At 42.6% G+C, this 13,799-nt stretch overlaps 1 protein-coding gene across 1 annotated transcript; it reads left to right on the top strand.

The window, feature by feature from the left end:
• Positions 1-10,007: 10,007 nt before the first annotated feature.
• Positions 10,008-10,913, top strand: LOC120852266 (non-POU domain-containing octamer-binding protein-like; the record flags this gene model as incomplete). The annotated part of the gene is made up of 1 exon (XM_040225691.1): positions 10,008-10,913. A coding segment is annotated over one exon (819 nt), but the record flags the coding sequence as incomplete, so codon positions are not given.
• Positions 10,914-13,799: the final 2,886 nt, after the last annotated feature.

The following is a 13,799-nucleotide window of genomic DNA, read 5'->3' as shown; positions in this document are numbered from 1 at the left end:
TCCTGGAGTTCACTCAGATTCATGTCCATCGAGTCAGTGATGCCATCCAGCCATCTCATCCTCTGTCGTCCCCTTCTCCTCCTGCCCCCAATCCCTGCCAGCACTGTAGTGGACTAGAAATTCTTAGATGACCTAAAACAAATACAAAAATCATGTTTGTACTGTTTTTCTGGGTTTGCAAGAAGCAGAGAGAAATCTTCAAGGGGAAAATTCCTGAAAAGCAGAGTTGCCTGGACAGTAAATGCTGACAGTCCTGCAGTCGGGAGATCAGACAATCAACAAAAGGGCTGGGTGGGGAGCTGGGCCTGAAACTCTGATGGGAGGGTACAAAGGGGGCTGAAGGGGACCCAGGAGACTGGTTGTCTGACCCCCTAGCACAAAGAAATGCAATTCTACTTGGAGGAAATCTTCCCTAGTGTAAACCCTTGGGATATCCTCCAGATCAAGATAAGTCAAATACGAGCTCACAATCTCTTATCACTACAGAAATACAAAAATGAGAGAGCAACAGGAGACCGTCAATTACATGGCAGTTTTTGAGGCAAATTAAGTAGAATGTTTGGGAATTTAAAATATAATTGGGGAAGGGATAAATTAGGAGTTTAGGATTAACACATATACACTACTATATATAAAATAAATAACCAACAAGGACCTGCTAGAGAGCACAGGGAACTCAATACTCTGTGATAACCTACATGGGAAAACAATCTGAAAAAGAATAGATATACAGTTCCCCAACCAGGGATTGAACTGGGACCACGGAAAAGAAAGTGCTGTGTCTTAACCACTGGACAACCAGGGAATTTTCCTTCTGGATATTTTAAAGCAAATTCCATTGTTCTATCTTAGGCCAGTGGAAGCCCCGAAAGATTGTCTCCTATGCCCTTTTAAAACGGCTCCATTAGTCTTTGACAGTTTCTATGCTTTCTGACAGAAGATGTCCCCACTTATGGTAGACTTAAAAATGGCCATAAATTCCTTTCATTTCTGTATGCACGCCCTTTTGTTTATTTATTTATTTTTGACTGCCCTGAGTCTTCATTGCTGCATGTGGGCTTTCTCAATGCAGTAGGGGACAATAGACATAAAAAAAAAAAACGTACGTTTTTGTGACGAGAAACATTTATGAATGAGTTTTACATGGACTGGTAATTTGAGGTGTTCTGTTCCTTTGTGCACTGTCTGTGCTGAACTGACACGTTCAGCAGTGGCTCTTAGTCCATTTGGGCTACTACAATCAACTATCAGGGGTTTCCCTGGTGGCTCAGTGGTAAAGAACCTATCTGCCAAGCAGGAGATGTGGGTTCGATCCCTGGGTCGGGATGATCCCCTGGAGAAGGAAATGGCAACCCATTCCAGTCTTCTTGCCTGGAGAATCCCATAGAGAGAGGAGCCTGTCAAGCTACAGTCCATGGGGTTGCAAAGTTGGACACAACTTAGTGACTAAACAATAACAACGATTGACTATCATAGATCAAGTGGCTTACAAACAGCAGAAATTTACTTCTGACAGTTCTGAAGGTCAGGAATTCCGAGATCAAGACACTAGCATATTCAACGAGACCTGCTTCCTGGTTCATAGAGCCATCTTTTCATGGAAGTGAAGGGGCAGGGGAAGGATCTCTTTTATAAAAGCAGTAATCATTCATGAGGGCCCTGCCTTTGTGACCTAATCACCTCCCAAAGGCCCTACAGTCAAATGCCATTACATTGGGCATTAGGATTTAATGCATGAATTCTTAGGGAACACATTTAGTCTAGCTGACTCCAAAATTTAAAGACACTTGCCTACAAACATGTCGATGATGCTGTGAAAGTGCTGCACTCAATATACCAGCGAATTTGGAAAACTCAGCAGTGGCCACAGGGCTGGAAAAGGTCAGTTTTCATTCCAATCCCAAAGAAAGGCAATGCCAAAGAATGCTCAAACTACTGCATAATTGCACTCATCTCACACACTAGCAAAGTAATGCTCAAAATTCTCTAAGCCAGGCTTCAACAGTATGTGAACTGTGAACTTCCAGATATTCAAGCTGGATTTAGAAAAGGCAGAGGAACCAGAAATCAAATTGCCAACATCCATTTGATCATCGAAAAAGCAGGAGAGTTCCAGAAAAACATCTACTTCTGCTTTATTGACTATGCCAAAGCCTTTGACTGTGTGGATCACAATAAACTGTGGAAAATTCTGAAGGAAATGGGAATACCAGACCACCTTACCCGCCTCCTGAGAAATCTGTATGCAGGTCAGGAAGAAACAGTTAGAACTGGACATGGAACAATAGACTGGTTCCAAATTGGGAAAGGAGTACGTCAAGGCTGTATATTGTCACCCTACTTATTTAACTTATATGCAGAGTACATCATGAGAAACGCTGGGCTAGATGAAGTATAAGCTGGAATCAAGATTCCTGGGGGAAATATCAATAACCTCAAATCTGCAGATGACAGCACCCTTCTGGCAGAAAACAAAGAAGAACTAAAAAGCCTCTTGATGAAAGTGAAAGAGGAGAGTGAAAAAGTTGGCTTGAAACTCAACATTCAGAAAACTAAGATCATGACATCTGGTCCCATCACTTCATGGCAAATAGATGGGGGCAAAATGGAAACAGTGACAGATTTTATTTTTCTGGGCTCCAAAATCACTGCAGATGGTGACTTCAGCCATGAAATTAAAAGACGCTTACTCCTTGGAAGAAAAGTTATGACCAACCTAGACAGCATATTAAAAAGCAGAGACATTACGTTGCCAACAAAGGTCCATCTAGTCAAAGCTATGGCTTTTCCAGTAGTCATGTATGGATGTAAGAGTTGGACTATAAAGAATGCTGAACACTGAAGAATTGATGCTTTTGAACTGTGGTGTTGGAGAAGACTCTTGAGTCCCTTGGACAGCAAAGAGATTCAACCAGTCCATCCTAAAGGAAATCAGTCCTGAATATTCATTGGAAGGACTGAGACTGAAACTGAAACTCCATTCCTTTAGCTACCTGATGCAAAGAACTGACTCATTAGAAAAGACCCTGAAGCTGGGAAAGATTGAAGGTAGGAGGAGAAGGGGACGACAGAGGATGAGATAGTTGGATGGCATCACAGACTCGATGGACATGAGTTTGGGTAAACTCTGGAAGTTGGTGATGGACAGGGAGGCCTGACGTGCTGCAGTCCATGGGGTCCCAAAGAGTCGGACACGACTAAGCAACTGAAGTGACTGACTGACCTGCAAACAACAGCTATTTGACAAGTAAAGGGGCTAATTACTGTACATGGCTACTAGAACCTTCAAAGAGGTCTTCCCTGGTGGTTCAGTGGTAAAGAATCCACCTGCCAATGCAAGAGACATGGGTTTGATCCCTGATCCAAGACGATCTCATATGCAAAAGAGCAACTGACCCCATTTGCCACAGCTATTGAGCCTGTGCGCTAGAGCCTGGAAGTTGCAAATACTGAAGCCCTCGAGCCCTAGAGCCTGTGCTTTGCAACAAGAGTCATTGCAATGAGAAGCCTGCCCACGGCAATGAAGAGTAGCCTCCACTCTCTGCAACCAGGGAAAAGCCCACACAGCAATGAAGACCCAGTACAGCCAAAGATAAAGAATTAATAAATAAAATTTTTAAAAAAGAGAGAGATTAGTAGTTACCTTGGGCTGGGGTGTATGGCGGGGGTGGTTATAGCTAAAGAGTATTGGATTTCTTCCTGAGATGATGAAAAACTTTCTAAAATTGACTGTGATGATAGTTGCATACACTTGTCAATATACTGACAATCACTGAACTTGCAATGGGTGTAGTGCATGGTATGTGAATCATATCTCAATAAAACTTTAAAATTTTGTGCAAAGGAAAGAAACCAGTTAATTTCAAAAAAAGGTTAGCTAAGCTTACCTTTGTTTTTTTCAAGAATGTTTGGGGCTTTCCCTGGTGGTCCAGTGGCTAAGACTCCGAGATCCCAAGGCCTGGGTTTTATCCCTGGTCAGAGAACTAGATCCCGCATGCCACAGCGAAGAGCCTGAATGCCACAACTAAGAGATTCCACAGGCCTCAATGAAGATCCCGAGTGCTGCAACTAAAACCCAGAGCAGCCAAAGAAATAGATATATACATAAGTAAATACTTTTTAAAAAAGAATGTTTGGCTATAAAGTAATTATTACTTTTCAGTGGGGAAAAAACATATACACATATTATACCTCATTAACATCTAGTATAGTAGAAATTCGTAGTAAAACTTCAGATCTTTTTGTGTTGTGTGCTGAGTCACTACGGTCATGTCTAACTCTTTGTGACCCAGTGAATGGTAGCCCGCCAGGCTCCTCTGTTCATGGGATTCTCCAGGCAAGAATACTGGAGTGGGTTGCTATTCCCCCCACAGGGGATTTTCCCAATGCAGGATCGAACTTGAGTCTCTTATGTCTCATGCATTGGCAGGCGGGTTCTCTACCACTAGTGCCATCTGGGAAGATCTGTTTGGATAATGTTAAATACTCAGGTAGGAAACTTTTTTTTTTTAATGGCAGCTAAAACTTCTCTTACCTACACTAGTGATTTGCACTGGAGTTAATATTCTTTGTGACTGGGGAAACCACAAAAAAAGATTGTGCTAATAAGTTAAGCAAAATGCACACTCCCAGGGCGGGGGAAAATAGCATTCTCTACTCAAAAGAGCACTGTCAATTATTGTTGGGCAATTATATGTACATTTTACAAGCAAGCCAATGTACTATGAGCTGTAGGTATAATTTTTATGCAAGGTCCCCTGGGATCTAAAAATAATTGTAAGAGCTCCTTTGGAATAAAAAGACTGGAAAAGATTGCTTTGTAGTAAAAATTTATGCTTTCACTTTTTCTTTACAAAAATATCACCAAAGACATTTGCATATTCATATTTCCATATTTTTCTTACCCAAAAGACAGCATTCTGTGCACCAATCTGTACCTTCTTTTCTCATTGAACAATATATCCTGGGATCACTGCATAGAGGTAGATAGGTATCTTAGCAGCTTGGACTCCCACAACAAAAGCACTTCCCTGGTAGTCCGTTGGCTAAGACTCTACTCTCCCACTGCAGGGGGCCTGAGTTTGATCCCTGGTCAGGGAACTAGATCCCACATGCCACAACTAAGAGTTCATTTGTGGCAACTAAAGATTCTGCATGCTGCAAAGAAGATTGAAGATCCTGTGTGCTGCAGCTAAGACCCAATGCAGCCAAATAAATAAATATTTCTAAAATACTATAGACTGGGCAGTTTATACAACAGAAATTAAGTTTCTCACAGTTGTAAAGGCTGGGAGTTCAAGGTTAAGACACTAGCATGGTGAGTTTCTGGTAAGAGCTTTCTTCCTGGCTAACAGAAGGCTGCCTGATCACTGTGTCCTCACATGGCAAGCAGATAAGCCCTTTAGTACCTCTTCTCATAAGGCACTAATCCCATAATGAGGGCCACACCCTCATGACCTCATTTAAACCTAATTACCAAAAGGCTCCAAATATTAATATTATCACACTGGGGGTAGGGCTTCAACATAGGAATTTTGAGGGAAGGAACACAATTTAGATCATAGCAGTGGAGATTGTTCTCACTGCTTTTTGCAACTGTATAGTACTCCATTTTCATAGAGGCAATATTCAACCAGTTGTTACTGATAGATATTTGTATTGCTGCAATAAACTCCATGTTTGTATGTCATTTCATAGTTTTACCTGGGACTCTCCAGGTGGCACTAGTGGTAAAGAACCCACCTGCAGGAGACATAAAAGACACAGGTTCGATCCCTGTATCAGAAAGATCCCCTAGAGGAGGGCACAGCAACTGATTCCAGTATTCTTGCCTGAGAATCCCATGGACAGAGAAGCCTGTCTAGCTATAATCCATAGGATCGCAAAGAGCTGGATACAACTGAAGTGACTTAGCAAGCATGCGCTCTGTGATAGATTCCTAGGATTGCTAAATCTAAGAACAAATGCATATTTAATTTTGCTAGATATTGCCAAGTTGCCACCCATTAAGATTATATCACTTTGCATTTCGTGAGTAATGGGGGAGCCTCACTTCCTATATCTCACCATCAAAGTATGCTGTCAACTTCTGGATTTTACCAATCTAATAGGGGAGAAATATTATCTCAGGGTAATTTTAACAAGCACTTCCCTTATTAACAAGCATTTCCTTCAATCTTATGAAATAGGCTGAGCATCTTTGCCATTTGCGTTTCTTTTTCTACTATGTTTGTATATTTTTCTTATTTTAAAAATCAGGAACACTTCATATATTATTAGAAGTATTAGCCTTCTGTGATGCAAGCTATAATACCTTTTCCCCATTTGTCAATTTGTCTTTTGAAAATGTATGGTTCTCGCTCTGTGTGTCTCTTTATTTCGCTAATCTATCTCCCACAAAGCATGTTATGTCTTTTCAGTGAAAGTTATCAATTTTTTTCTTCTTCTTCTTCCAATTGGTGAAATTATGAATGTTTACCCCACTCCCAGGCTATAAAGAAATGCTCTCAGATTTTCTTCTAGTATTTATGTGTTTTCATTTTTCATACTTAGATCTCTTATTCATTTACCATTTATTCCAGCTTATCAAAAGAATGAATCTCATGTTACTTTTTTCCATATGGTCTCAATACCATTTGTTAAAAGTTTTTTCCCCACTGATTTGAAATACAACCTTTTCTTGTATGCCAAGTTTCCTTTTGCACCTAGGTCTATTTCTGGATTTCTATTCAGTTCTAGTTGTCTACCTGTTCATGTGTCACTTCTATGCTGTTTTAATTATAACATTTAGTTATAACATTTTAATGTCTTTGAGGGCTCGACTCTACTTTTCTCTTAAGGAATTTTACTAGCAATTTTTGCTTGTTCTTTCCTTTTGGAAGAATAAACTTTGTATAATAAATTTCTTCAACCCTACAAAATAAACAATCAAAACCCAACGATAATTTCCACTGAGATCATGACTAGTAAGTACATCACTTACTTGACAGAGAATTGACAACTTTACAAACTGAATCTTCCAATCCAGAAGTGAGATGGATCTATTTGTTCCAGTCCACTTTTGTGTCTTTCATCGATTTTACTCATAGAGGTTTGGCACATGTCTTTTAGATCTACAGTACATACTTTATTTTATTTTTGCTATTTTAAATGTATCTTCTCTTTCATTATATCTTCTGATTGCTTAGCATATACATGAAGGCTACTGATTTCTACATGTTAATTTTATATCATGATACTTTACTAAATTTTTTAATTGTTTGTGATAGTTTTTCCTTCAATCCTTTTGGGTGTCCCAACTAAACAATTGTCTACAAAGAGAGATAGGGCTTTTGTTTGTTTGTTGCTGCAAAACATTGTTTCCATTTGGTCTAAGGCTTAAGAGAAGATTCCAGGGTGGTTAAAGAGCTGCTAGTGGCTATAGATACAGGATCAGGCTGAAGCTCTGACATCAGGTGGGGAGCAGAGAGACTCCTCAAAGGCTGCTGGGCTCTGGTGACTCCTGGTCCTTCTGGAAGGTAAGACTTTTCAAGAGATACTCTCCCAACCCAGACTAGGGCTGGACAGCCTGCAGAAATTAGTCAAGTAGTGGTCCAACTTCTTGATGATGAGTTTCACTTGTTCATCCAGGAAATGGTTCTCCAGGAGGTCACAGAGATGGGGTGGGGGAGGTATAGACCAAGCCCAAGGCATGCAAATCCCCACAAGCCTAGTTCAAGTTCTTCTCCAGGGCCATAGAGTCTTCCATGGTGTCCAGGGTTTTACACCTTTCATCTTGAGACAGCTTTTGCAGGTCCTGAAGGGAGTGTAGTCATTGTGCTGATTTTCCCTCTTCAAGAGGCATGAGTTACCCTGGTGCTTCTTCTGCTCAACACTCGGAAGAAGGATCTTCTACTTTCTACAGCCACATCCTTGTGGTCAGAATAGAAGTCCAGAAAGAAGTGGGTATAGGAGGCCAGCAGGCACAGGCTGACCAGATCATTGAAATGGCCTCCATCTCAGTGGAATAATCCTGATGAATCTTGGAGCTCCCGGTTGGTGGGCAATAAGGGGCTAACCTCAGGGTTAGTTGGTTCCAGAGGCAGGGAATGGCCAAGAAGGTGGTCTAGGACTTGTGGCTAGAGAGGAGGTTGGAGGGTGGTCAGAGTATGGGGCCCTAGGTCTGTTCCTTCCAAACACTGTTGAAACAAGAGACAGATTGATGGGACCACTGGCCACGCTGCTAAATAGAGATCGTTTTATCTCTTTCTTTTCAATATTATATTTCTTATCTAATATGCTTGCCCTTGTATAATTTGTGTTGACTAATACAGCCAAAATGATGTTAAACCATAATAGAGATAGTAACACTCTTTCTAATTTCAATATTTCTACACTAATAAGATAAGATGCTAAATACTGGGTTCAGTTCAGTTCAGTTCAGTCACTCAGTCAGTCATGTCCAACTCTTTGCGACCCCATGAATTGCAGCATGCCAGGCCTCCCTGTCCATCACCATCTCCCAGAGTTCACTCAGACTCACGTCCATCGAGTCCGTGATGCCATCCAGCCATCTCATCCTCGGTCGTCCCCTTCTCCTCCTGCCCCCAATCCCTCCCAGCATCAGAGTCTTTTCCAATGAGTCAACTCTTCTCATGAGGTGGCCAAAGTACTGGAGTTTCAGCTTTAGCATCATTCCTTCCAAAGAACACCCAGGACTAATCTCCTTTAGAATGGACTGGTTGGATCTCCTTGCAGTCCAAGGGACTCTCAAGAGTCTTCTCCAACACCACAGTTCAAAAGCATCAATTCTTTGGCACTCAGCTTTCTTCACAGTCCAACTCTCTAGACGGACCTTTGTTGACAAAATGTCTCTGCTTTTTAATATGCTATCTAGGTTGGTCATAACTTTCCTTCCAAGGAGCAAGCGTCTTTTAATTTCATGGCTGCAATCACCATCTGCGGTGATTTTGGAGCCCCAAAAAATAAAGTCTGACACTGTTTCCACTGTTTCCCCATCTATTTCCCATGAAGTGATGGGACTGGATGCCATGATCTTCGTTTTCTGAATGTTGAGCTTTAAGCCAACTTTTTCACTCTCCTCTTTCACTTTCATCAAAAGGCTTTTTAGTTCCTCTTCACTTTCTGCCATAAAGGGTGGTGTCATCTGCATATCTGAGGTTATTGATATTTCTCCTGGCAATCTTGATTCCAGCTTGTGTTTCTTCCAACCCAGCATTTCTCATGATGTACTCTGCATAGAAGTTAAATAAGCAGTACTTAATAAATACTGGGTAGTTGTATATAAAATCAAGTTTGAATTGTGTCAAGTGCCTTTTTTACTTTATCTTGTGGGTTCCCCTGAAAACAGACAAAGGAGTCTGTGCAAAAAGCTTTTGGGGAGGGCAATCCCAGGGAAAGAGAGTGAGGAATAAGAGTAAGTGAATCTGATGGACTTCCTTGGTTGTCCAGTGGTTAAGAATCTGCCTGCCAGTTCAGGGGACATAGGTTTGATCCTTGGCTCGAGAAAATTCCATATACTCCCAGACAACTAAGCCTGTGAGTCATGACTACTGAAGCCCCCACTCTCTAGAACCCAAGCTCTGCAAGAAGAGAAGCCACCACAATGAGAAGCTACTCTGCAACACAGGGTAGCCCCTGCTCATTGTAACCAGAGAAAGCCCTCATCCAGCAACAAACATCCAGCACAGCCAAAAATAAATAAATACTTTTAAGTTTAAATATTCACCTGTAGTTTATTTTGGTTTTATAAATAGACAATCTTATCCATAAACAAGAGGATTAAAATTTTTTTTTTAATTTTAATTGAAAGCTAATTACTTTACAATATTGTGGTGGTTTTTGCCATACATTGACATGAATCAGCCATGGGTGTACATGTGTTCCCCATCCTGACCCTCCCTCCCACCTCCTTTCCCATCCCATCCCTCAGGGTCATCCCAGTGCACCGGCCTTGAGCACCCTGTCTCATGCATTGAAGCTGGACTGGCAATCTATTTCACATATGATATGGGAAGGCAGGTGAAGTCTTCATTCATAAGGACAAGGGCTTTGGCTTTATCCGCTTGGAAACACGAACCCTAGCAGAGATTGCCAAAGGAGAACTGGACAATATGCCACTCCGTGGAAAGCAGCTGCGTGTGCACTTTGCTTGCCATAGTGCATCCCTTACAGTCCAAAACCTTCCTCAGTATGTGTCCAATGAACTGCTGGAGGAGGTCTTTTCTGTGTTCACCCAGGTGGAGAGGGCGGTAGTCATTGTGGATGATCGAGGCAGGCCCTCAGGAAAAGGCACTGTTGAATTCTCAGGGAAGCCAGCTGCTCGGAAAGCTCTGGACAGATGCAGTGAAGGCTCCTTCCTGCCAACCGCATTTCCTCGACCTGTGACTGTGGAGCCCATGGACCAGTTAGATGATGAAGAGGGACTCCCAGAGAGGCTGGTTATAAAGAATCAGCAATTTCACAAAGAGCGAGAACAGCCACCCAGATTTGCACAGCCTGGCTCCTTTGAGTATGAGTATGCCATGCGCTGGAAGGCACTTATTGAGATGGAAAAGCAGCAGCAGGACCAAGTGGACCGAGACATCAAGGAAGCTCGTGAGAAGCTGGAGATGGAGATGGAGATGGAGATGGAGGCTGCTCACCACGAGCACCAGGTCATGCTCATGAGGCAGGATTGGATGAGGCGTCAAGAAGAACTTCGGAGGATGGAAGAGCTGCACAGTCAAGCAGTGCAAAGACGCAAGCAGCTGGAGCTCAGGCAGGAGGAGGAGCGCAGGCGCCGTGAGGAAGAGATGCAGCGGCAACAGGAAGAAACGGCGCAATGACCGCAGGAAGCAGTCAAGGGAACCTTCCCTGATGCGAGAGAGCAAGAGATACGGATGGGTCAGATGGCTATGGGAGGTGCTATGGGCATAAACAACAGAGGCGCCATGCCCCCTGCTCCTGTGCCAGCTGGTACCCCAGCTCCTCCAGGACCAGGCCCTATGATGCCAGATGGAACCTTGGGATTGACCCCACCAACAACTGAACGCTTTGGCCAAGCTGCTACAATGGAAGGAATTGGGGCATTTGGTGGAACCCCTCCTGCATTCAACCATGCAGCTCCTGGAGCTGAATCTGCTCCAAACAAACGTCGCCGATACTAATAAAATTGCAGTGTCTAGTTTCCCAAAATCCTTAAAAGAAGGACCCTTTTGGGACTTAGCTGAATTCTACTTTGGAAAAGTGTTAGGGATTCCTCCCAATAGTTTAGGTCTTCCCTGCCCGTAGTACTCTAGGGAGTATGTTGGAGGCAGAGGGCAAGGGAGGGGTGATATTTAACAAATCAGTTCTATGTGGTATATCCTTTCACTAATCAATTCTGTGTGATGCATTCCTAAAATCTCATGTGACTGTTGAGAGCCTGCGAGGGCCAGGGAGCCATGGCAAAATGGATCCAGTTAGAGCCCCCATCAATCTTAATCATTCCACTCTTTGTCCACCCTGTTCTATTTGCTTTCTTGTTCTTACACCTACCCCCTACCCCAGTCGGTAAAGAATCTGCCTGCAATGATGGAGACCTGGGTTTGATTCTTGGGTCAGGAAGATCCCCTGGAGAAAGAAATGGCAACCCACTCCAGTATTCTTGCCTGGAGAATCCCATAGACAGAGGAGCGTGACAGGCTACAGTCCATGGGGTCACAAGAGTTGGACACGACTTAGTGCACTGTCTGTCTCAATATACATGTTTCAATGCTTTTCTCTCAAATCATCCCACCCTTGCCTTCTCCCACAGAGTCCAAAAGTCTGTTCTTTACATCTGTGTCTCTTTGGCTGTCTCACACATAGGGCCATCATTACCATCTTTCTAAATTCCATATATATGTGTTAATATACTGTAACAATAGGATTTTTGTTTCAACCCCAACCCCCAATTCCTTACAACTTTTTGTTCTCACTTACTGGTTAGAACTGCCATTGCTGTTGTTGTTTAGTTGCTAAGTCATGTCCAACTCTTTGTGATGGACGTAGCCTGCCAGGCTCCTCCATGGGATTTCCCAGGTAAGAATACTGCAGTGGGTTGCCATTTCCTTTTCCAGGGAAAACAATAATTTTTTAAAAAAGAGTAAGTGAAACAGAGAAAGAGGGACAGCTAGTACACGGATGCATTAACAAATTGGTCACCATTATTCCCTTGAAAAGGGAATGGCTACCCATTCCAGTATACTTGCTTGGAAAATCCCACGGACAGAGGAGCCTGGCAGGTGACAGTCCATGGGATACCAAAGAGTCGGACACAACAAACATTTTCACTTTTACTTTCATAGGTAACTAATGCTTGATTCTGTGGGACCATCTGAGAAGCCATATGAAGTGTGCTTCAGAACCATTTACCAGGTAAAGAAAGAGAGAAGCTTTTATCCACTGGCTTTTATTCCTCATTGACCAAGATACCTCACACTTCAGGGCTGCACATACATGAATGCTGAGAAAGTTTCTGCATCTGTCCCATGACACTATGTCACAAAAACCCTGTAGCAGACAGTAATATTTATTATCTCACAGTTTCTGTGGGTCAGGGAGCAGAAGTAATTTAGCTGAGTTGTTCTGGTTCAGTGTCTCTCGCATGGTTTCAGTCAGGATATCCACAGACCCTGCAATCACTTGAAGTCTTAATGAGGGTTGGAAGATTCACTTTCAAGATGACTCATTCATGGCTGTTGACAGGAAGCCTTGGTTCCTTATCACATGTGCCTCTCCATTGGTTGTTTATGTGTCTGCTCACAAGATGGCCACTAACTCCCCTGAGAACAAGTGATCCACAAGGGGAGAAAAATTAAGCTCCACCTCCTGAAGCAAAAATATGAATGAATCTGAGGACATATTTTAAAGTCTGCACATGCCACTAACTTCCCTGAGAACAAGTGATCCACAAGGGGAGAAAAATTAAGCTCACCTCCTAAAGCAAAAATATGAACAAATCTGTGGATATATTTTAAAGTCCACACACCATCATAATATAGGCCAATTAGATTAGGACTATCTGGGGACTTCCCTGGTGGTTCAGTGACTAAGACTCTGAGCTCCAATGTGGGGGTTGGGGGATAGGAGGAGTTGGGGGGCAGAGGCGGTTCAATCTCTGGTCAGGGAGTTAGATTCCACATACTGCAACTAAGAGTTTGAATGCTGCAACAAAAGACCTGTATTATTTCAACTAAGACCTGGTTAGTTGCAAAATAAAAAGATTAAGATTATCTGAACATCCTGAAGTGCACCACCTTGGTCCATCACGTCAATAACTTCATATTTATTGGATGAAGTGGCAAGTATGTTGATGCGTTGGTAAAAGACACACTCTCCAGAGAATGGCAGATAAATCCTAGGAAGATTCTGGGGGCCCATCACATCAATAAAATATCTAGTGATCTGTTGAGAAGGCAGCACAAAACTTGGTAGCTCCTTTGGGTTCTGGAGATAGTGTGTCTCATCCTGGGGAAACCTGCCCTGACCTGTTTATTTGATCACATGGAGGACTGACAAATTTGAGTGGGGCCCTGAACAAGAAAGGGCTCTGCAACTAACTGGTTTACGTGACAATACAAGCAACTCTGCCATGTGAGCCACGTAATAAAGAAGATTGTGAAAGTAGAGATTTCTATAGTGAAAAAAAGATCTATAAGGGATATAATATGGCAAACCCAAGACAACTATATGCCACTGAATAAACAGCTCCTGGCATGTTCCTGTATCACCATAGAGAGGCAACATGTGACTGTGTGACATCACATGACCAAGTGGCCTACCATGAGCTTGGTTTC

Source organism: Oryx dammah, unplaced genomic scaffold (genome assembly GCF_014754425.2).
Source record: "Oryx dammah isolate SB20612 unplaced genomic scaffold, SCBI_Odam_1.1 HiC_scaffold_25, whole genome shotgun sequence".
Lineage (NCBI taxonomy): Eukaryota > Metazoa > Chordata > Mammalia > Artiodactyla > Bovidae > Oryx > Oryx dammah.
Note: the sequence above shows the minus strand (reverse complement) of the source record. Positions and strands in the feature narration are given on the sequence as shown.